Source organism: Eulemur rufifrons, chromosome 8 (assembly GCF_041146395.1).
Source record: "Eulemur rufifrons isolate Redbay chromosome 8, OSU_ERuf_1, whole genome shotgun sequence".
Taxonomy (NCBI): Eukaryota; Metazoa; Chordata; class Mammalia; order Primates; family Lemuridae; genus Eulemur; species Eulemur rufifrons.
In genome coordinates, this window is record NC_090990.1 from 18,228,952 (window position 1) to 18,252,191 (window position 23,240).

Here is a 23,240-nt window from a genome sequence, read left to right on the forward strand (position 1 = left end):
GATGGGGTCTCGCTCTTGCTCAGGCTGGTCTCAAACTCCTGACCTCAAGCAATCCTCCCGCCTCGGCCTCCCAGAGTGCCAGGATTATGGGCATGAGCCACTGCGCCCAGCCTAGACTCGTTTTTTGTATATGGGTATCCAGTTGTTGCAGCACCATTTCTTAAAATGACTACCCGCACCAGGGCTGTAGGTAAAAAAATTTTTTTTTAAATAAAAAAAGAAAAAAGCCTACCCTTTCTACATTGAATTGTCTTTGCTCCTTTGTCCAAAAGCAGTTGACTATATTTATGTGGTCTATTTCTGAATTCTCTATTCTGTTCCATTGATCTATTTGGCTATTCTTTCAACAATACCATACTGTCTTGATTATTGTAGCTTTATAGTAAGTCTTGAATTCTGGTAGTGTCAGTTCATTGATTCACTGGTGTTTTACAATTTGCATTTCATAATTTACAACCATCACCTACCTCAGAACAACTTTTTTTTTTTTTTTAAGGGGTAGTGGGTTGTGAAGAGAGGTGCTCAGTTTCCTTGTTTTTTTGTTGCTGTTGAGACAGAGTCTCACTCTGCCACCCAGAGTGCAGTGGTGTCATCACAGCTCACTGCAACCTCTAACTCCCGGGCTTAAGCAATCCTCCTGTCTCAGCCTCCTGGGTAGCTGGGACTACAGGCATGTGCTGCAACACCCAGCTGGGGTTTTTTTCTTTTTGGTAGAGTCGGAATCTCACTCCTGTTCTGACTAGTCTCGAACTCCTGAACTCAAGCATTCCTCCAGCCTCGGCCTCCCAGAGTGCTGGGATTACAGGTTATAAACCACCCCTCCTGACCAGGACTTCTTTTTGCATGAGAAAATTTGACCTCCTGTGTTTAAACCATTGCTAGTCTGAGTATATGTTATTTGCAACTGATAACAGTCTCAACCTACCTGCTAACTATTCTAGAGGGGCCATCATTGCATAGACATCTTTGGAATTCATCTTTTGGAAATGCCACAGGATTCCTTGATATATTCTCTTGATTGTCCCTACTAGTGGCAATGTTTGCCTTTGTTGGCTGGATTGAAAGGAAATGGAGACATTTAGTTTAGGAAAGAAGATTTAGTGGGAACATGAGAGCTTCATTATCTGAAGCTTTTTTAAGCTCCAAGGGGATCATTATGACTACCATTCCTGCTAATCCCCACCAAATTGGCTCAGACCTTTTTATGGTTTACACAAATATCACCTTATTTAATACACAAAATCTGTTGCCACAGAGAACAGAATTGGGATAAATAAGTGGAAGTAACAACTTCATTATTAAGAACTGCTTAATGATCAGAGTAGTTCAAAGAAGAAAACACTTGTTGCCTATGAGATGGAGAACTTGCTTTCCTTGGAAGGGCTGAGCAGAGAACTGAGGGTGCGCAGAAAGGAAGCCGATTAGGGCCCACTTGACTCTAAGATTCAGACTCAAGTTTGGGGAGAAGATTGGATAATTGTTTCTTAGCCTCACTAAGTTGGGTTTAGAGTAGGAACAGAAGATCAGTAAGACAAATGGGGCCGGGTGTGGTGACTCACACCTATAATCCTAGCACTCTGGGAGGCTGAGGCGGGCGGATCATTTGAGCTCAGGAGTTCGAAACCAGCCTGAGCAAGAGCGAGACTCCGTCTCTACTAAAAATAGTAAGAAATTAGCTGGACAACTAAAATATATACAAAAAATTAGCCGGGTGCATGGTGGTGCATGCCTGTAGTCCCAACTACTTGGGAGGCTGAGGCAGAAGGATCACTTGAGCCCAGGAGTTTGAGGTTGCTGTGAGCTAGGCTGATGCCACGGCACTCTAGCCCAGGCAACAGAGTGAGACTCTGTCTCAAAAAAAAAAAAAAAAAATCTACCTAATACAATAATTGCTTCTAGAGTATCTTTGACACATGATTATATAGCCTGTACTTGAATACCACCAGAGACAGAGAGCTTACCACCTCTCAAAGTAGCCCAGCTCTATTGGTTAGAAAATTCACTCCTAATCTGAAAACATCTATGGTTGGGAGGCATGTCTGATTCTGAACTTAACCTTCTTGTGAGTCTCCATTTATTCTATATGAAATGGGTGTAAGAATAATACCTAACAGATATTGTGGTTGGGAGGATCAAGTGAGTTAGTGTGTGTGAAGTGTATGTATATGTGTATTTATATACATATGTATATAGACATTTATATATAGGCAGTCCTATATGGAGAGAGAGAGCGAGAGTGAGGGAGAGGGAGAGAATGCAAGCATGAGCACAAGTGAGTACCTGGTAGAAAATAATAAATAGCACCTCAGCTATTATTGCTATTATTGTTTTTTTCCTGTCATTCCACTCTCTACCAACAAAAGTTCATTCTGACAACAAATATTTACTGAGTGTTTGCTATGTGCTGTGGACTGGGCTAGGAGTCACAGAAACAACACCCACCCTTCTCTGTTGGTATTAATATTTCTGAGATCCCCTGTGACCTTGCCGGCACAGAACAAGGGTTTAGAATGGGGGTTCTGGATTCATATAGTATGGATTTTAATCCCAACTCTATTACTTCCTAGCTATGTGATTTTAGGAGTGTTGCTTAATCCACTTGTAAGCACTTATTTCCCATGGTAATTGTTCAATAAATGTTAGCTATTATTCAGTTTAATTGACCCAATGCCCCAAACCAAGGTTGCAGCGTGAACCTGGGGAGCTATGGATAGAAGATCTCAAAGCTTTCTTCTAGTCCCAATGTTCTATGATTTTTTTAAATATTCAATGGAACAGCTGTGGGGGAGAGGTCAAGAGGAATGACCCACAACGTTTTTAGGAGAAAATGGGTAGGGTAGGTTCTTTACTAAATGGAGAGAAATCACTTTGGGGAGATCATAGACTAATCCATACTCATGATGTGAGCAGAATCAGAAAAAGCAAGCAACTCATGGGGTGATAAATGCGAGACAAACACTGTAAATGCTAAATATGTATATTCAGTCTTTCCTGAGGGTGGGTGCTGCCTGGTTCTCACATGAGGGACAGGCAGTGTTCAAAGACTGAGACTCTAGAGTCAGGCAGATCTGGGTTTGAATCCCAGTTTGCTTCCTTATCAGCTATGTAGCCCTGAGCAAGTTGCTCTTAACCTCTTTGTGCTTCAGTTTCTTTTCTCTTCTGCAAAACACAGACAGCAATAGTACCTATCTAAGGAACTGTACCCAATTCAGTGTGAATAAAAACGAATTATTACCTGACAAATGGCACCCTATGAGAGAGTGACAAGTTTCCCTTCTCTTCTTAGGTGATGAACTTCCTTAGAGGTGTCTCCTCTATCACTTGGAACTACGCAAGGCTGAAACTGCCTCTCTTCCTCAGAGGTGGGAACACCAGTGTTTCCACCAGTTTCAGAGGGACCTTGTCTCTCCCATCTGCCTGAGGGTTCCCAGAGTGTGTGTGTGTGGCTGACTCCCTTCCAGGCCACTCAGTGTAGGACCGATTCTCTATTATCCGTTTCCTTCAGGGCCAGGAGACAAGAGTAAAGAATGTGCTTCTTCAGCAGCCCAGAGAGCAGGAAGGAGCAGGCTGAGGCTCCGTTCTGGGGGGCCCTCGGGCCCTAGCCTGAGGTATCACCCAATTCAGGGGCTCAGAGGAGGTCTTGAGGAGCTGTTAGGGGACTATATGGGATTCTTGCGGGCAATGGGCGAGTGAGTGGGCGTATGTCCCAGCCGCTGTGTGAGGAAGCGCGGTGGTGGGGTGGGAGGTGCGTCCGGGTAACTAATGGCAACCGGGAGGGGTAAGCCCGCTGGGCCGGAGCTCCTTCATGGCGAAAAACTACGACTCCCAGGATGCCCCAGGGCCCAGCTTGGCTTTCCCGCCCGCCCACTGGCTGCCGGTCCCGCGAGCGGCGAAGCGGATTGGCCGCGGCAGTGCAGAGCTCCCCCACTGGCAGGTTAGTGGGTGCCGCCGGCAGCAGACGTTGACCGGGTCCGGGGGGGCAAGGGGGGGCGCGGGGGCCCGCCTTGCCATTCTGGAAACGCCCGGGCGCTGTCTCCGTAGCGTAGCCGCGGGCTGTGAGGCGTGGGGCGGGGGCGGAGACTGCGTGGCGCAGGCGCGGTGCTGGGCTTCTCTTGGGTCCCCAGACAGCTGGAGGAGATAAACAGAGGAGGAGGAGGGAGGGGAGTGCGTGTGTGAGAGCGCGCGAGGGAGTGTGAGTGTGTGTGAGCGCGGGTGTGAGGCGGTGCGCAGGGGCGGGCGGAGGCGCTGTCCGGCCCCGGCCAGGCGCTGGGCGGAGAGCATGGGAAGAGGCTAGAGCTGCTCGGGCCCCCTAGCCCTCTCCCCGGGATCCGCGCCCCCACTCCCGGGAGAGGGGCCGGCCCCCTCCGGACGGACATGGGCTCCTGAAGTTGCGCCTCTGCGGGTCCGGGGAAGAGACCTGACAGGTACGAGACGCCGCCGCCCCCTGCCCTCTGCTGGCGCCGAGGCAGGGACCGGCTCCCGCAGCCCCGGCACACGGGCCGCCAGCTCTGGGCCGGCTCCAGCCCTGCCGGCCTGGGGCCTGAGTCCGCCCGCCTCGGGGCTCCGGGGTGTGCCGAGAGGGGTCAGGCCTTGCTGGGGCGGAGGGCAGAGTGGGCCGGGGGCGGGGTGGGGGTGGAGGGCTGGTCAGGACGTGGGGGGAAGGCTGTGGGAATCCCCGGAGGCTTTACCGAGGGAGAGGTGGAAGTCGTTCCATCTTGGGACTTTTTTGTGGAGTTTTTGTTTGACATCTGATCTGGCGCCGATCTCAGGAAGAAGGGGCAGGTGTAAGTGCCGGGAGGGCAACGTGCAACGTTGCCCTGCCCTCTTAGTGTGTGTGTTCTCGTGTTCTCTCTCTCTCTCTCTCTCTCTCTCTCTCTCGTCCACCGCAGATTCCCTTAGTGGCCCATCCTGGCACCAAAACGAACTCTGCCAAGGTGTTTCCACCAGGCGACTGTAGTGCCCTGTACATAGGGCCTCTACTTGGGAATGGGCTATTCAGTACCCACTTCGAAGGATAAATAGGAAGTGAGGAGATAGACTGCGAACCAGTAGGATCCAATTCTTGTTACTGAAAGCTGCAGTGGGACGCCTCCTTGCTAGCCGGGTTGAATTTGCTTGGTGCCCTCTGGCTCTTTCTCCTCTGCAGGTGTATACTCCCATGGTTTCTAGAGAAGAGGTATCAGGGCCTAAGATTAACAGCCTGATTTGACTGTTTCCTCCAAAGTTCTGTTCTTTGACTGTCTTTAACCTCCTGAGGTAGTGGTAGACCAACTTTAAAGTTTTCCTCTCAAGTTTAGGAGCCTGGCAGGATGGGTATAGATAGCTTCCTTATTCTTTTCAAGGATGGGTTCGATGATCAGGGTAAAGTGACAATTAAGTGTTCCCTTTTTAACAAAGCCTGAAATAGTTTTGAGAGGAAAACTATTCTGAGCACACATTGGGACTCAAAGACATTATGAAATTCCCACCTACAGGACAGGTATGCCCGGTGGCCTACACTACACTTTTCTGTGTCTTAGAGTCCTTGAGTGGCCAGTCTCTGCTCACTGTGGTGAAGCAACTATTTCTGTCTTGAGTTCTGACTTATTCTTTCTTGTAATTCTTATATATTTAGACGGATTGAATTGAATCTTTGCTGTTGAGTAAATAACCAGATCCTCTATAACAGACCAGGGAGTAAGTAGTGAGGCTCCTTTAGGCCGAGTCTGAGACTACTGAGGTTTTTCACTGTAGGTTGTTATATTTCATTGCCAAAACAACCTTTTATGTCATAATTGATCATGCTGCTTTAAGTTTGGGGTCCTGTTATCCTTTCCTTTTTTGACCTGTTTGGGGGCACTTACGTTAAAGTCTTATCTCGGTTTGTAGAAGCAGTGCTTTTGGATCAACTCTGCAGAATAATTGGGTAAGAGTCTGTATTTCTGCCTAGGACTCCTTCCCTGGAGGTCACTGAGGGAAAGAGAATATGTGTAATGATTATGATGATGGTGTTAATGTCTATTTACCAGTTTTGAGTTTTAGAGCTGTCACACAATTGGCAATTTTTCTAGCTGGAAGGAGTTCAGTATTGACACGTGCATCATTTGTAGGGCATTTTCACACATCTGCACTTCAGAATCCGAAAGTACACAACTGGAAATCTTGAAGCCTACTGCCAAACATCTGTGGATCTTGAGGGTCCAACCGCTGAGGAAGATCCAGACTGTGACTTGTTCTTTAATTATTTTTATTTTTCTTCTCTCCTTTTAAGTTAGGGGATGTGGCCCACATGTATGGTTCTGAGTTTCAGAGAGGGAGTCGTAGACAACAAGTAAAATGGTGATACTTGTCTTTGGGTCATTGGTTTAATGATCTGTCCTGTTTCTTTTCTTCTTTCATCCTCACTTTTCCACACCCTCCATTGCATCTTTGGGCTGCCATTGCACATTGCTGGACCCACAGAACCCTTGGGTTGTGCTTTCTTTTTTTTTTTTTTTTTTTGCAACTGGGTTGTGCTTTCTTATTAGCTAACACCTCTTTAAAAACCTAAGCCCTGACAGTTGCTGTTAGAAACCAGTCCCTTGGTGTTATGTTTAATTCTGGTTAATTTAATTTGAGAGATATTTACTGGTTGGAGTGTATCCTAAAAAGTGACTGACATTTATTGAGGGCCTGGTAGATCTTGGGCTCAGTCCTAGGTAGTTGTCTTATTTTATCCAGTTTAATCTACATGACTGTCCTGTGAGCAGGAATCATATTCTCTATTATACATATGAAGAAACAGATTCAGGTAGGCTAAGTAATTTGCGTAAGGTCACACAGCTAGTAAGAGGAAGGATTGGAATTCAAACCCAGGTCTGTCTGCTCTGTGATATTAAGTTGCCTCTGGGACTGTGACACATGAGGAAGAGCTGAAAAGACGAAGGCTAAGAGTCTTGGGGGAACATGATACCTTCCTTCAAATACTTGAAGAATTGTCATGAGGAAAGGGAACTGGACTTTCTCTGTGTGATTCTAAAAGACAGCCCTAGGATTAAATGACAGACATTCCAAGAGGGTAGACTTTGGCTTGATAGGAGAGAATTTTGCTTTCTAAAAACAAAATGGGCTGCCTGTGAGGGAGTGAGTTACCCATCATTGGAGGTATTTAAGGAGAGGCTTTGTCACTTCATATTAAAGATATGACAGAGGGGTTCAGACTTATGTAGGTACTTGAACTAAGTGATCTTTTAGTATCTTAAACTCTGATTCTGTAAAAATGATATTAAACTCCCGGTCTTTTGATCTGTAAAAAGCTGCCATGTATTGAATACTCAATATGTATTACCACTTGTTAAACACTTTTTCTACAGTATTTCATTTAATCCTGAGAAATCCCCTATAAAGAAGTTATTACCATTTTTCTCACTTTACAAATGAGGAAACTGAGACTCTAGAAAGTTAAGAAATATGCTGGAGGTTACACAGCTAGTAGTGATAGGACTGATGTTTGAACCCATGTCTGCCACTTCTTAGCTGTGTGACCGTAGGGTAAATCACGTGTCCTCTCTGAGCTACATACAAATTGCTCATCTGTAAAATGAGGCTTATGATGGTATCTATCTTATAGTGGGTTTATGAGGACTAAATGATGTAATATATGCTTTACACTAGACCCCAATGATTGCCCTCAACAGCCGGGCTTGGGTGTAAAGGGGTACCACTTTGATGACTTCCTCAGTGTAAATTCCAAACTGACTGAACCCTGAGAATTCTGGGGCCCATCTTTGTGCTATTGGTAATAGCTGCTGACTCCTCAAAGGACTTTGTGGCATTAGTGACTAATACCTTAAAAACTTGAAGCCTGAATAAGGGGAAAATGCAGTCAACAGGTCAGAGTATGGAAGACAGTGTCAGAGGTCCTGTGCAAAGAGAATTCTCAGCCACCCCTTATAGAGCCAGATTCAGGGATCACTGTTTGCATTTTTATATTTATTATCTTCTTTTAGGATACAAGGTCACAACTGCTAGAGCTGTGACAGAGCTGGATGCCAAGAATAATGACCCTTAATCCTCCCTGTAGCCATCTGGGGAGGTATTAACCCTATTTTCTTAGGGTGTTGGGGTGGGGAGCAGGATCAGACTTTGCCCAGGGAGCTATCCCGGAGCTCTTGAGGGCAGTGTTAGGATCAAGACCTTTGTAAAATTTTGTCCTTATTCATAACTCCCAGATTCTATTTTTATAAAGCATAAAACTTCTTATCTCTAAACATTTTAGGGAGCCTTTCTCAGAATGTGAGCCAGGCATTCCTGGTCAGGGAGCTTCATCAGTGGAGGCTTGAGTGCTGATGGCCTACCTGGTTTCCTTTTTTGAGTCACACATCTGGATGTAAAACAGCTGCAACTCAGTTAGAAAGGAAGCATTTCCGAATTGATTGGTTTAGTTTTCCTTGATCTTTCTGCTAGGAGTAGAGTAAGAGGGTGAAACTTCAAAGGCTTCTCTATGAGAGGTAATTTGAATTGTGGCAGGATTTGTGAAGATGCAAGTTAAAGGCAAAATCTATGACTACAGATGCTGTTAAGTAGTGAGAGAAGACAGCATTATCAAAATATGCTCCCCTTTCTTTTTTTGTTCTCTTCCACTACCTTAAGATAATTGTGGGCCCAGGAGAAGGCAGGATAATTAGCTATGATCGCTGAAAAACAAAGTTCTGAGACATCCAGGAAAAATTTCCACAAAACTCAAATGGTAATATAGATCCCATTGGGGCAGAGGAGACGTTAAGGTGAGTTTTCATCCAGAACCTCCCAGAAAGTGAAGTATTTTTTAGGATAGGCTTCTATAGAGAAAGCTTCAAGCAGTCTCATGTGGGATCATTTGAGCCCGGAGCCACAAAGATGGCAAAGAACTTTTCCAAAGATACTTTGCTGATGGGCCTGTCCTACCGGCCACACCTTTCCCAGAAACCATTCCAGAAACTGTGCCAGCTTAGTCTATGACCCTGAAATGGCACTCTTTAAATCTGTATTTCAGACCAGCAGAGTCAGGGCAATTTTGATTCTTTAGTTTAACCCTAAAGAATGGTAAAAGACAATTTCTTTTAGGCAAGACTGCTTAGAGACATGATCTGATTCAAGATAGCAATTTTTTTTGAGACAGGGTCTTGTTCTGTTGCCTGGGCTAGAGCGCGATGGCATCATGATAGCTCACTACAGCCTCCAATTCCTGGGCTCAAGTGATCCTCCTGCCTCAGCCTCCCAAGTAGCTGTGACTACAGGTGCAGCACACCACTATGCCTGGCTAAGAGACAAGGTCTCACTATTGTCCAGGCTGGTCTTGAACTCCTAGCCTCAAGCGATCCTCCCACCTGGACCTCCCAAAGTGCTAGGATTATAGACGTGAGCCACCATGCCTGGCCAGTAATAGTAATTATTTTTTAGTGACCAATGGCCTGGGCCCTAGAGTCAGACTGTTTAGGCTGACTCTCTATTTAATAACTGTGTGACTTTGGCAAATTAACTTTTCTGTGCCTGAGATCCTGCATATGTAAAATGAGGATAATAATGTTCCTGTCTCATAGGGTTGTTATGAGGAGTCTGTAAGACAACACTTGTAAAATGTTCAGAATATTCAAAAAATATTACTTACCAAGCTTGGTGTCAGGCATTTTACATGTGTGCTCTTCCATTCCTCATCAGCCTGTAAAGGTAGGTATTATCAGATTAGGAAACTGAAGTTGAGAAATGTCAAGTCTCACAGAAAATAGGTGGCAGAGCTGGGATTTGAACCGTAGTTCTGTAATATTCCACAGTTCAACTCTTCATTTTATTATGCTACTTCCAGTGACTTTTATGCACTGAAAGTACAGCTCAGTCATCGCTTTGTTGCATATTTCTTCTTTTTTCCTTTCTTTTTTATTTATTTATTTATTTATTTTTTAGAGACAAGGTTTTCCTCTGTTGCCCAGGCTCTGGAGTGAAGTGGCCTTGAACTCCTGAGCTCTGGCGATCCTCCTGCCTCAGGCTCCCACCACACATGGCTAATTTTTCTTTTCTTTTCTTTTTCTGGTTTAAGAGACAGTCTCACTGTGTTGCTGAGGCTGGTCTCAAACTCCTGGGCTTAAGCTATCCTCCCGCCTTGGCCTCCCAAAGTGCTGGGATTATAGGCGTGAGCCACCATGCCTGGCATTTTTCTTCTTTTCTATAGGATTGCTCCAATAAGAAAACCACTACAAATAGAGCAAAAGCAAACTTGCATACATCTTTTTGCATAATTCAGAATGTTGAGGCCGGGCGCGGTGGCTCACGCCTGTAATCCTAGCACTCTGGGAGGCCGAGGTGGGCAGATCGTTTGAGCTCAGGAGTTCGAGACCAGCCTGAGCAAGAGCGAGACCCCACCTCTACTAAAAATAGAAAGAAATTATATGGACAGCTAAAAATATATATAGAAAAAATTAGCCGGGCATGGTGGCACATGCCTGTAGTTCCAGCTACTTGAGAGGCTGAGACAGGAGGATCGCTTGAGCTCAGGAGTTTGAGGTTGCTGTGAGCTAGGCTGACGCCACAGCACTCACTCTAGCCTGGGCAACAGAGTGAGACTCTGTCTCAAAAAAAAAAAAAAAAAAAGAATGTTGAAAGGGGGTCAGTTGTCACCCTGGTTGGGGGCAGGCACCTCCCTGCTATGGGAAGTAGTACATCCAGTGGAAAGGGAATAGATCGTTTCTATTCCATCTCTGGTCTGCTGCTAACTAGTAGTATCTCCTTAGAATCATAGGATAGTGTCATTGGAAGGGGTTTTGTAGCTCATCTCAGAGTCTACCTCTCATTTTACAGATGACGAAATAGACTGAGAGTGTGAAATGCCAATTAAAAGCAGAGGCTGGCCTGAAGCACAACACCCTAGATCCCAGTCAAGTGCGTCTTCCTCAGCACTACATAGTGTTGTGCTTCAGTTCTTCCTTGTTAAATGGGGATAATAATAGCTTTCTAGCTTCCTCACAGGACTGTCATGAAATTCAAATTAAAATCATGAGCAGAAGCACTTTGACAGCTATCAAACATTGTATGTATACAAGGTAGTCATGCTATTATTTGCTAAAAGCAAATATTTGTTGGTGCCTGCTAAGCTTACATCATTCCTGGGTGGCAAAGGGGGTCAATAGATGAATTGGATGAAGAGCTGGCCTTCAGCATACTTTTAGTCTTTTAAGGAAAAAAAGCCACATAAATAACCACAGCTCAAGGTAGGGGACAAAGGAAATACAACCAAATTTTCTTTTCATAAGTTGTGATTTTAGGTGCAGAAAAGGGTTTCAGGGCTTTTCTTTCTTCTTTATGATTGATATATAATTCATATACCATAAAAATCTACTCTTTTAAAGTATATAATTCATCAGTTTTATTTATTTATTATTTTACAGACAGGGTCTCACTCCATCACCCAGGCTGGAAGTACAGTGGCACAATCATAGCTCACTGTAATCTCAAACTCCTGGGCTCAAGTGATCCTCCTGCCTTAGTCTCCCAAGTAGCTGGAATTACAGGCGAATGCCACCACACCAGGCTAATTTTTCTATTTTTGGTAGAGAGAGGATCTTGCCATGTTTCCCAAACTGGCCTTGAATTCCTGGCCTCAGGTGATCCTCCCATCTCACAAAGTGCTAGAATTATAGGCGGGAGCCACCACACCCGGTCCACATCACTTTTAATATGGTCACAAAGTTGTGCAGCTGTCACTGCTATCTAATTGAAAACATTTTTGTCACCTAAAAAAGAAACACATACCTTTGAGCTATCATGACCCACCCTGAAATTCCCCTCCTCTCCTCCTCAGCCCTAGGCAACCGCTAATCTACTTTCTGTCTTTATAGGTTTTCCTATTCCTGACATTTCACATAAATGGAATAATACATATGGTGGTCTTTTGTGACTGGCTTCTTTCACTTAGCATAATGTTTTCAAGTTTCATCAGTTGTAGTATGAATTATACTTCATTCCTTTGTATGGCTGAATGATACTCCATTATATGGATATACTGCATTGTATTTATTCATTCATCAGTTGATGGACATCTGGGTTGTTTCCACTTTTGGGCTATTAGGAATATTTGTGTACAAGTTTTTGTGTGGACATATATTGTTAATTCTCTTGGGTATATACCTAGGAATGGAATTGCTGGGTCATATGGTAACTATGTTTAACTTTCTGAAGTGAGGCTTTTCTTAGAGCCAGATTCAAACTCAAGTTTTCTTCAGTCCAAAGCTGGTTCCTAACTGCTATTTCTACCTTATTATAAAAACAGCAAATGTTTCCTGTAGAATATTTGGAAAATAACCAAGATCATCTTTCTTCCTACCACAGAAATGACTACTGGCTAACATCTTTGGTGCATATCCTTCTAACTATAGCATAGCATTACACTTTTTTGGTTTGACTTTTTTCCCCTCGAGACTGAGATGGCCATATATATGTCTGGACCTAATATATTAACTTTATATGATTTTCCATTTCATTAATCAGTCATCCATGTTTTAGATGACTGTACTATAGGAAAGAAAGATTTTTAAAAGGATTGTATTACAAAAAATTCCAAATACGTGCAAAGTAAACAGAATGGGACAGAACAATGAACCCCCATGCACCCATCATACTATTTTAACAACTATCAATGTGCTACCATTCTTATTTCATCTATACCTCCCCTACTTCCTACCACCCCATTCAACTTTTTTTTAGGTAAAGTTTACAAATATTAAAATGCATTAATCTTGATTATATAGTTTTGACAAATGGATATACCTATGTAACACATACTCTCGTCAATATTTGGACCTTTCTGTCACTCTAGAAAGTTCTCAGGTGTCCTTTTTGGTCTCCGAGCCTCCAGGCAACACTGTTCTGATTTTTTTTCCACAGTAGTTTTGCCTATTCTAGAATTTCATATAAATAGAATCATATAGTACATACTTTTTTGTGTCTGGCTTCTGTCATTCAAAATCTGTAAGACTTGTCCATGTTGCTGCCTATATTCTTTCATTTTTATGGGTTTTAAACAAATAACAGCTTTATTGGGATATAATTTCCATACCACATAATTCACCCATTTAAACTGTACAAGTCATTGGTTTTTAGTATACTCACAAGTATGTGCAACAGTCTCCACAGTCATTTTCAGAACATTTTTTTACCTCAAAAAGGAACCCCAACCACAATGAGATACCATTTCATACCCAGTGGGATGGCAATACTTTAAAAATACAAACTAAAAACTAGGAACAGAAGATAACAAGTACTGGCAAGGATGTAGGTAAATTGGAACCCTCACACATTTCTAGTGAGAATGTAAATGGGGTAGCCACTTGTGGAAAACAAGTTGATGATTCCTCAAAAAGTTAAACATAGAATCGCCACATGACAGAGCAATTCCACTCCTAGATATATAACCAAAAGAACTGAAAACAGGTATTCAAACAAATTCTTTTTTTTTTTTTTTTTTTGAGACAGAGTCTCACTCTGTTGCCTGGGCCAGAGTGCCGTGGCATCAGCCTAGCTCATAGCAACCTCAAACTCCTGGGCTCAAGCAATCCTCCTGCCTCAGCCTCCCAAGTAGCTGGGACTACAGGCATGCACCACCATGCCCAGCTAATTTTTTCTGTATATATTTTTAGTTGTCCATATAATTTCTTTCTATTTTAAGTAGAGACGGGGTCTTGCTCTTGCTCAGGCTGGTCTCGAACTCCTGAGCTCAAACGATCCACCCACCTCAGCCTCCCAGAGTGCTAGGATTACAGGCGTGAGCCACCGCGCCTGGCTCAAACAGATTTTTGGACACGAATGTTCATAGCAGCAGTGTTCACAACAGCCAACAGATGAGTGGATGAATACAATGTGGTATATCAATACAATGAAGTAGTACTCAGTCATAAAAAGAAATGAGGTACTGATACTACAACATGGATGAACCTCAAAAGCATAATGCTAAGTGAAAGAAACCAGACCCAAAGGCCACATATGATAGAATTCCATAGAGACAGAAAGCCAGTTGGTGGTTGCCTGGTGCTGGGGTGTGGGGAGAGGATGGAGACTGACTACTTAACGGGTATGGGGTTTTCTTTTGGGGTGATGGAAATTTTTGGGGACTAGCTAGAGGTGATGGTTGCACAGCATGATGAATGTACTAAATACCACTGAATTGTATACTTCAAAATGATAAATTTTGATATGTGAATTTCACTTCAATTAAAAAAAAGAAACCCATATCCTTTAACTATCACTCCTCTATTTCCCTATCCCCTTCAGCGCAAAGCAACCATTAATCTACTTTCTATTTCTATTCTAGACATTTCATATAAATGGAATTATACAATATGTAAGCTTCTTTCACTTAGCATAGCATTACCATATTTCATCTATGTTGTAGCATGTCTCTATTTCATTCCTTTTTATGGCCAAATAACATTCCATTATATGGATATACCACATTTGGTTTATCTGTTCATCAGCTGATGGATGTTTGCTTGCACCTTTTGGCTACTATGAATAATGCTGCTGTAAACATTTTTGCACAGATTTTTGTTTGGAGTTCCTTTGTTTTTAGCAAAGTTGTGTTTTCCTTTCTGCTCTTGCATTTCAAACCTAGTAGAGGTGATAAAGACTTGCTATATGCTCTTTGCCTCATCCATCCTACAATGGAATCTCCAATGTCAGCTTCATCTCTGGTAGGGAAACAAGGGAGAAATGTTGTAACCCATGCTATTGAGCATAGCATATATAACAGGAATTACCAGGTTTTAGTAGAATTCAAATTTGGCTAATATCTGTTGAGCACCTACTATGATCCATGTACTGTTAATGTTCTTTCATATATATTTTTTTATCATTTATTTCTTCACAAGAGCCCACTGAAGTGTAGGAATTAGCATCCCCATTTTACAAATAAGGAAACCGAAACTCAGAAAAGTTAAATAACTTACCTAAGCAGGTACTAATTGGCATACTAAGAGGGGAGGGGGCTGCGATTCAGGCCCAGGCGCCTAAGCATTTTAAGTCTACCTCTCTTTCTGCTCCATTATCCAGAGCCAGGCAAGGACTATGGCATATGTGAAAAGGGTGGTTCCTCTTGTTTGGATATTACCATCCAATCTTTGGTTCCAGATGAGTAATCTTCACAGATGTACTTTGTTCTAAGGCTTACTAACCTGAAGCTGTTGTATTACTGGTACCCTTTGCATTATGAGTAGATTAATTCCTCCAAATGAAGCTGTCAATTGAATTTTATTTTCTTGTTAGCTTTCTTTGCAATAGTACAGATATGCTCATAGAAAAAAACTTTCCCAGTAGCCTAAAGTAAAAGTTTGTGGATGGCTCACACCTATAATCCTAGCACTTTGGGAGGCCGAGGTGGGAGGATCACTTGAGGCTAGGAGTTGGAGACTAGCCTGAGCAACAGAGTGAGACCTGTCTCTACAAAAATATAGAAAAATTAGCTGGGCATGGTGGCACACGCCTGTAGTCCCAGCTACTTGGGAGGCTGAGGCAGGAGGATCACTTGAGCCCAGGAGTTGGAGGTTGCAGTGAGTTATGATGATGACACTGCACTCTAGCCTGGGCGTCAGAGCAAGACCCTGTCTACAAAAGAAGGAAAGAAAAAAGTTTATGGAAGTGATGGGGTTAAGTGTTGACATGCTAGGCATTTTAGAGCTCCAGGAATAGAATACGTTTTGGGAGGTGTAACATCTGCCTAGCAGTTCATATTTTCTTTGTAACATTATGTCATATGTTTTCCTCTGTGCCTTAGGTATTTTTATATTTTTCATAATTCTACCTCCCAGAAATCAGCTTCCTTCTTCCTTTTTGTTGAGTATCTACTAGAGCCAGCCTGCAATATCCTAAATTACAGTAGAAGCCACATTTAAACCTTTGTCCTCTAGAGAAACTTTTTGTTGAACTTTCATATTTTGCAAACATGTTAGCCCTCAACATTATTAGAGCATTAAGTGTGAAAATCAGGGTATATTGTTAACTGCGCTCTCTTTAGAATGAGGAATACACATTAAAAGTTACTTGTGATCTGTTATGGTTCCCATTTTCCGTTAGTGATTTCCAAGTTGTCTTTCTTGCTCTACTCTCATGTGTTTAGTTTGTTTCCCTTTCTGTCATTTCTGTGCTTTCTTCTGAGGCACATGAATAAATGAGTATAAATAAGATTTATTATTCCATGTATTCCTTCTTAATTTACTGTCCTAGCTATTCCTTTTGGTCAGTTAAATTTCCTTTTTTCAGTCTCTCTATGGTTACAATGGCCTTGGTGCCACTGATATTCAGTTAAGGACAACTACATTGTGAGCCCTTGAAGAGAAGAATCTGTGTTTGGCTTGTTTTCTGCTGTATTTTCAAAGTCTACCACAGTGCCTGGCATAATAGGCATTGAAAATTTTATTTTATGAATTCTTGAAGTTACTAATTTCAGCCTTTTTGCCTCTCAGCCAAAACTGAACATTATGCAATTTGCATACTGCACCAGAGATAGAAGTCCCCTTGATGTATTCTAGTGTTTAATCATATATGTAACTTCCTTTTGTCAATTCCAAATCTCCCATTCATATTATTCCATATCTAGGTTCTTGACTATTTCAGAGTCCTGCTTAAAATAATGCTTTAAAAATTCGTTTTTTTGTTTTTTGTTTGTTTTGGAGACAGGGTCTTGCTCTGTTGCCCAGGCTAGAGTGCAGTGACGTCTTCATAGCTCACTGGAACCTCAAATTCCTAGGTTCAAGCAGTCCTCCTGCCTCAGCCTCCCAAGTAGCTGGGACTACAGGGTGCACGACCATGCCCAGCTAATTGTATTTTATTTTATTTATTTATTTTTCTGTAGAGATGGGGTCTCATTATGGCCCAGGCTGGTCTTGAACTCCTGGCCTCAAGCAGTCCTCCCACTTCTGCCTCCCAAAGTGCTGGGATTATGGGCATGAGCTACTGCACCTGGCTGCTTTTAAAATTTTACCATGATTAAGTTTCCTCATCTTGACTATGGATTTATTGATCTCATTATTTGTGTTTGAGACACTTTTAGATGAAACTAGTTGTGCCCCTTGGTAGATTTAAGGGTATTTCCCTCCTGATATGAACCTTCTAAATAATCTATGTTTAGAAGTGTTTCCAGTTACATTTGTAAAAATTTTTGGAAAGGCACTGAGTCCCTGTTTCCTTGAGAGGTCATGCTCCAGGATGAGCTATCTGCCACTGTGCCATCATTTCTCCTGAGGATGGGAGCAGAAGTGTTCATCAAAATGCTAACTAGGCATTAGTTGTATTTAATTTGACATTTTGGTTAAAAAAAATTTTTTTTGTAGAGATGGGGGCGGTTCTTACTATGTTGCCCAGGCTGGTCTTGAACTCCTAGCCTCAAGCAATCCTCCTGCCTTGGGCTCCCAGAGTGCTGGGATTGCAGGCATTAAGACCACCATGCCCAATCTGACATTTTAGTTTTTTAAACCTCTGCCTGCCAGTCTGATATTATTATTATTATTTTTACTCTACCGAAAGCCTGTGAAAGTCTGATATTATTTTAAATACCAATTTCCATTTTACCATTTACCTGAGTTGTGGTTTCCTGCTTGTCTGGTTTCTCTTTTTTTCCCCTCTCTTGTTTCTTTTAATATTTTCAAGTCACACATTAATCTTAGCTGAAGCCCCTTGCCTTTGATTTTGAGCTGTCTTAATATGGGTACTATCTTTCATCTCAGTATTTTCCCGTGTCTAGCACAGTGCTCGGTGCTTGGTAAATATTCAGCATTTTGAGAAAATTAATGAATGAGTAGTGGCAATTTAGTTGTGTCTTTTGGTGGACTCTCATAATGATAGTTGTTCTAGGAAATTACATACCATAGTGGTTAAGAACATGGACTGTGAAATCATACAGCCCTGGGTTTGAGTTCCTGCTCCAGCTCCCGCTTATTAACTGTGTAACATTGTGAAAATTGTTTCATGTCCATAAGTCTATTATCTTATCTGTAAGATGGTAATAGTAATAGTATCTACCAGGCAAGTTTTTTGAAGCACTCTTCCTTTACAGCCTTAGCACTCTCTCCCCAGAAGTGTTTCTCTCCAGTTCTTCTTGTCATTCGTGTTTCAGCTTAAATGTCATCTTCTCAGCCTCTCTGTATCAGGCAGGATTTGTAGTTGTATGCAACAGAAACCAACTCTGGCTGATTATGGAAAGGATATTAGGGAAACTCACAAAACATCAGGGAAGGCCACAGATCCAGGCTTGAAGAATGGGCTCAAAAAAGGGAAATTAAGGGGCAGGCAGGACCCACAATCAAAATCATTCACAGAACCAGTCCAGTGAGGACACTGCAGCCACCACCACTTACATGGCTACCACCAGCTACACTGGACTTAATGGCCATTATCCCTTACTACACCCCAACATGGAATCTTTGTGGTCCTCTGACTCTGTGACACTGGATCCTGATTCAAGTTCTGGGGTAATAAGTCCGGTTGGCATAAGCTGGGCTGTATGGGGATGTTCTAGCTGCAAGGGAGCGTTAGAAAGAGAACTCAGTCACCATCATTCTTACTTCATAATGGGAAGGGGCTCTGCTTCCCACCAGATTCAAATGGGGAATTCCCAAAGTATAAGAAGGAGTTCAAATGCTGAACAGCCAGAAAACTCCACAAATATCCACTACATCTTCTTTGCCCTCAAGTCTAAAAGTAGCGTGCCAGTCACTCTCACATCAACTTGTTTTGTTGTCATCATAGCACTTTTCACTATCAGATATTTTTTTGTATATCATTATTTATTGTCTGTTCCTTCGTGCTAAAACGTAAGTACCATGAGAGTGAGGACCTTGCCATTTTGCTCACTGTTGTATCTCCTGGGCCTGGAACAGTACCTGGCATATAGTAGAAGCTTCCTATGTTCATTTGTTGAATGAATGAATATAAAGCACTTATCACAGTGCCTGGCACATATTAAGTGCATATTCGTTAACAAAGTATTTCTGGCCGGGCGCGGTGGCTCACGCCTGTAATCCTAGCACTCTGGGAGGCCGAGGCGGGTGGATTGCTCAAGGTCAGGAGTTCGAGACCAGCCTGAGCGAGACCCCGTCTCTACTAAAAATAGAAAGACATTATATGGACAACTAAAAATCTATATAGAAAAAATTAGCCGGGCATAGTGGCGCATGCCTGTAGTCCCAGCTACTCGGGAGGCTGAGGCAGTAGGATCGCTTAAGCCGAGGAGTCTGAGGTTGCTGTGAGCTAAGCTGACGCCACGGCACTCACTCTAGCCTGGGCAACAAAGTGAGACTCTGTCTCAACAAAAAAAAAAAAAAAAAAAAAAAAAACCAAAGTATTTCTTAGCAGATAAAAACATGTATATTCTTAAAAGAAAAAACTTTTTACTTCCATTATTTCATGTGACCTCAATAGCAGCCCTCTGAAGAAAAGGGTTTTAGGACGTAAGGAATGAGCCTTTTTCTGGTGAAGCATACATAGGCTCTTCAGCGTTTGTTCCAGTGCTTCCTGTGCCTGTGAGTCACAGGAATGAGTGCCTACTTGGAGAGATTAAGAAACTTGAGCAAGGTCACACAACCGTTCTTACTTAAACCAGATATACTCAGGCTTTGGTGTTATTTCCATTATAAGCCTTATCTTGTATTCTTGGTGATTGTGAGGAAATTATCATTGTTGTTTTGGCTTTAACAACCCAGAGCTATAGACACACTCACAGGCCAGTGTTTGGATTATATTAATTTGTTCAAATTCACATTTTTTATTTGATGGCCAAAGGCCCCTGGAAAAGTCATCATGAAACTATAGTTTTCAGCTGATATTCATGGTGTTCTTGGTGCCCACAGGGTTTGTGACCCCAAATAGTACCCACAACTGCCATATCTGCCTGGTAATGTCACTATGCAATGCTGAATGGCTTCCATGTTGTAAGGGAAGGTTCTTGCCCTTTGAAGTGTTTATGATCCCCAAAATTGATCATGGAAACATTAGCCCCAAAGAACTCAGGCTGAATGGGAACGTTTAATCTAGCAGCAAGTTTTTAAATTGTCCTACTGTGTCCCTTACACTAAAGGGGAAAAAAATATCTGCAATAACATAATGTTTAGATGTAGCATTTCCTATTGTGGTTAAATGCCAAAGGAAAGAAAGAAGTCTGCTCTCAGATAAGGTGGAGAAGGTATGATTTCTGGAGGGTGTGCTAGGAATCTTCAGGAGTCCAGCTAGTGGGGAGATCTAGAAATGGCCTCAGGATATCCTGAGAGCTGGGAGGTTGGCAGGGAGGCCTGGTGAATCCTGAGAGCCATCTCCGCAGCACAAAGGGCCATCACTGGGAAGAAAGACTAGACTTCTCCTGTGTGGCTCCAGAAGTAGAACCAGAGCCAAAAGGTGGAAATAACAGAGGACAGACTGTCTTTAAAAATTTAGTGTTTTTAAAAATCTGGTTATAAAGTTAATGTGCTTTTATAGAAAATTTTTGAAAATATCAAAAAGTAGAAGGAAAAAATCATAGTATTATCCAAAGATACTACTTAATATTATTTTTTTATATTTCCTTTTTATTTTTTTAAATTTAAAAAAATTTTTTTTTCTTTTTGGCAGAGACAGGGTCTCACTGTTGCTCAGACTGGTCTCGAACTCCAGAGCTCAAGCAATCCGACACGGGAGCCTCGGCTTCCCAGAATGCTAGGATTATAGGCATTAGCCACCGCGCCCAGCCTGTATTTCCTTTCTTTTTTTTTTTTTTTTGCCTCAAAAAGTGACATTTATTCAAAGAAAAAAAATGACAAGATATCCATCCCTTGGTTTCCTTCCCTCCCCACTGTATTTCCTTTTTTAAACATAGCTGTGATAATAGTGTTTAATGAAAGAGCAGCATGTTATTATATAAATATTATAATATGATATGAGCATTTTTCCTTCATAATTAGCATTTCTAATCTGCACAATAATATATGGCTATACATTATTTGGCCATTTCTCTATTATTGAAACTTAGTGGTTTTAATTTTTTTGCTGTTAAAAATCTGATGAATATACTTGAGTACGGAACTTTATTTCTTTTTTTTTTTTTTTTGAGACAGAGTCTCACTCTGTTGCCCAGGCTAGAGTGAGTGCCGTGGCGTCAGCCTAGCTCACAGCAACCTCAAACTCCTGGGCTCAAGCGATCCTCCTGTCTCAGCCTCCCGAGTAGCTGGGACTACAGGCATGCACCACCATGCCCAGCTAATTTTTTCTATATATATGTTTAGCTGTCCATATAATTTCTTTCTATTTTTAGTAGAGATGGGGTCTCGCTCTTGCTCAGGCTGGTCTCGAACTCCTGAGCTCAAACGATCCGCCCACCTCGGCCTCCCAGAGTGCTAGGATTACAGGCGTGAGCCACCGCGCCCGGCCTATTTCTTATATTTTGAATTTTTTGTGGTAAATTCTCAGAAGTAGGATTAATTGGTCTTTCTAACCTTCAGAGTTATATAACGCAGGAATAGTTTGCTTTAAGAGTTGGTGAGACTAAATGCCTACCTAGGAGAATGTTGAAGAGGGATTTCTTTATTAAGTTGGATCTTGGCACAATCATCATAACACTTCCTTTTCATTCTTTGATTCTATGAATCTGTTAGAGGGTCAAGGGTTCTATCTGTGATACTGATTTGGCTTCAGGGAGAGCTAAGCTGAGGGTCAGAGATTTGAAGCATAATTGAAAGTTCAGACAGGCTGCCACAGATCCATATTGAACAAGTGAAACTTGATGTCTTTCTACCTGTGTGCCTTGTTCTAACTTTCAGGATATGCTGCCATCTTCCTTCATACTTATATCCAACCCCACTATTTTCTAGTGAAGTATACATAACTCCTTCAGTGTTTGTTCTAATGCTTCCTGTGGCTGTGAGTCACTGTCCTCCCCACCCCCTTCACCCATTCCAGAGGTTCTTCAACACTATGGAGCAGAGCCAGCCCAACATGCCATAAATCACAGGCAATAGCCAGTTCACTGGGTACCTGGGTGGGCTGTTTTAGGTATGGAATTAGAGCTCTGAAGCCACCTTATTCCATCCCCCAAGATTTGATGATTTTTTTCCCCTCAGGTAATTAAATGTGTGTCTTGTGGACCTGGGCGTGGCTGGAATGCTCAAGGGTCCTGAAGATCCTTCTATAGCTTCCTTCTGTTGAACTCATTAAGAGAAGATGGCAAAAGTCAACATAACTAGAGACCTCATCCGTAGGCAGATCAAGGTAAGCAGCCCAGACCTCTGAACCAGAGCATGAGATCCTTTCTTCCCCACAGATTCATTTTACAGATGAAAAAACTGAGGTCTAGAGTTGGTGACTCACCTAAAGTCACATAGCTAGTTATTGGCAGACCCAGGACTGAAATCAAGGTTTCTGGCCTCCTTATCTTGTTTTATCCAAGAACAGGAAACTTGTGGAGACTCTTCTGTCTAAGCATTTATACCTGGGATGCTGAGATTAATGTAGGCTTGTAAAAGATTGGAAGCCATTATGTGTTGTGCACATGCACGCACATCCATGTGGTAGGGCACAGCACACAAGAGTAAATATAGCTTCTTCATGTTGCTCCAGCTGCTAAATTGTATATATAACAGAGCCTGGGAGAGTCTTAATCTCAGTCCAGTTTAGATTCTTTTTTCTCTTTTTCGAGGCTCTCCTGTGTCCTCTGCAGTTTGAATATAGAAGACATTCTATAATACCTGTGAGATGAATGGATGACTGGGAAGTCAAGTTCAGTTAGTGTAGTAACCCCAGGCTTTGTCAGGGAAACCCTCAATAAAGGAGCCACAGAAGGATAATGGAATAGATTCAACCAAGACGTGATGTGCTCTGGCTCAAGTAATCCCAAACTGGAGCCAGGAGCTTAATCTCACCACTGCCATGATTAACTACCTGTAAGACTTTAGTCATTTTACCTCCCTGTGCCTCGGTTTTCTGTTGTTAAATAATGATGATGTCTGTCTGCCTACAGGCTGATCTTGAGAATGAAATTTGAATGAGCATGAGAAAGTTCTTTAAAAGGTTAAATGCTGGCCGGGCGCGGTGGCTCACGCCTGTAATCCTAGCACTCTGGGAGGCCGAGGCGGGTGGATCGCTCGAGGTCAGGAGTTCGAGACCAGCCTGAGCAAGAGTGAGACCCCGTCTCTACTAAAAATAGAAAGAAATTATATGGACAACTAAAATATATATATACAAAAAATTAGCCGGGCATGGTGGCGCATGCCTGTAGTCCCAGCTACTCGGGAGGCTGAGGC

General features: G+C 42.5%; 1 protein-coding gene across 3 annotated transcripts in view; it reads left to right on the forward strand.

Moving 5' to 3' along the window:
* Nucleotides 1–4,115: 4,115 nt before the first annotated feature.
* WDTC1 (WD and tetratricopeptide repeats 1) overlaps nt 4,116–23,240 on the forward strand; it is a 60,133-nt gene continuing 41,008 nt past the window's right edge. For all 3 annotated transcript variants that reach the window (XM_069479633.1, XM_069479634.1, XM_069479635.1), the window contains exons 1-2: nt 4,116–4,424; nt 22,062–22,209. In XM_069479633.1, coding sequence (XP_069335734.1) covers nt 22,162–22,209 — 48 coding nt within the window. In that variant the 5' untranslated portion in view covers nt 4,116–4,424; nt 22,062–22,161. The remainder of the gene's footprint in view (nt 4,425–22,061; nt 22,210–23,240) is intronic.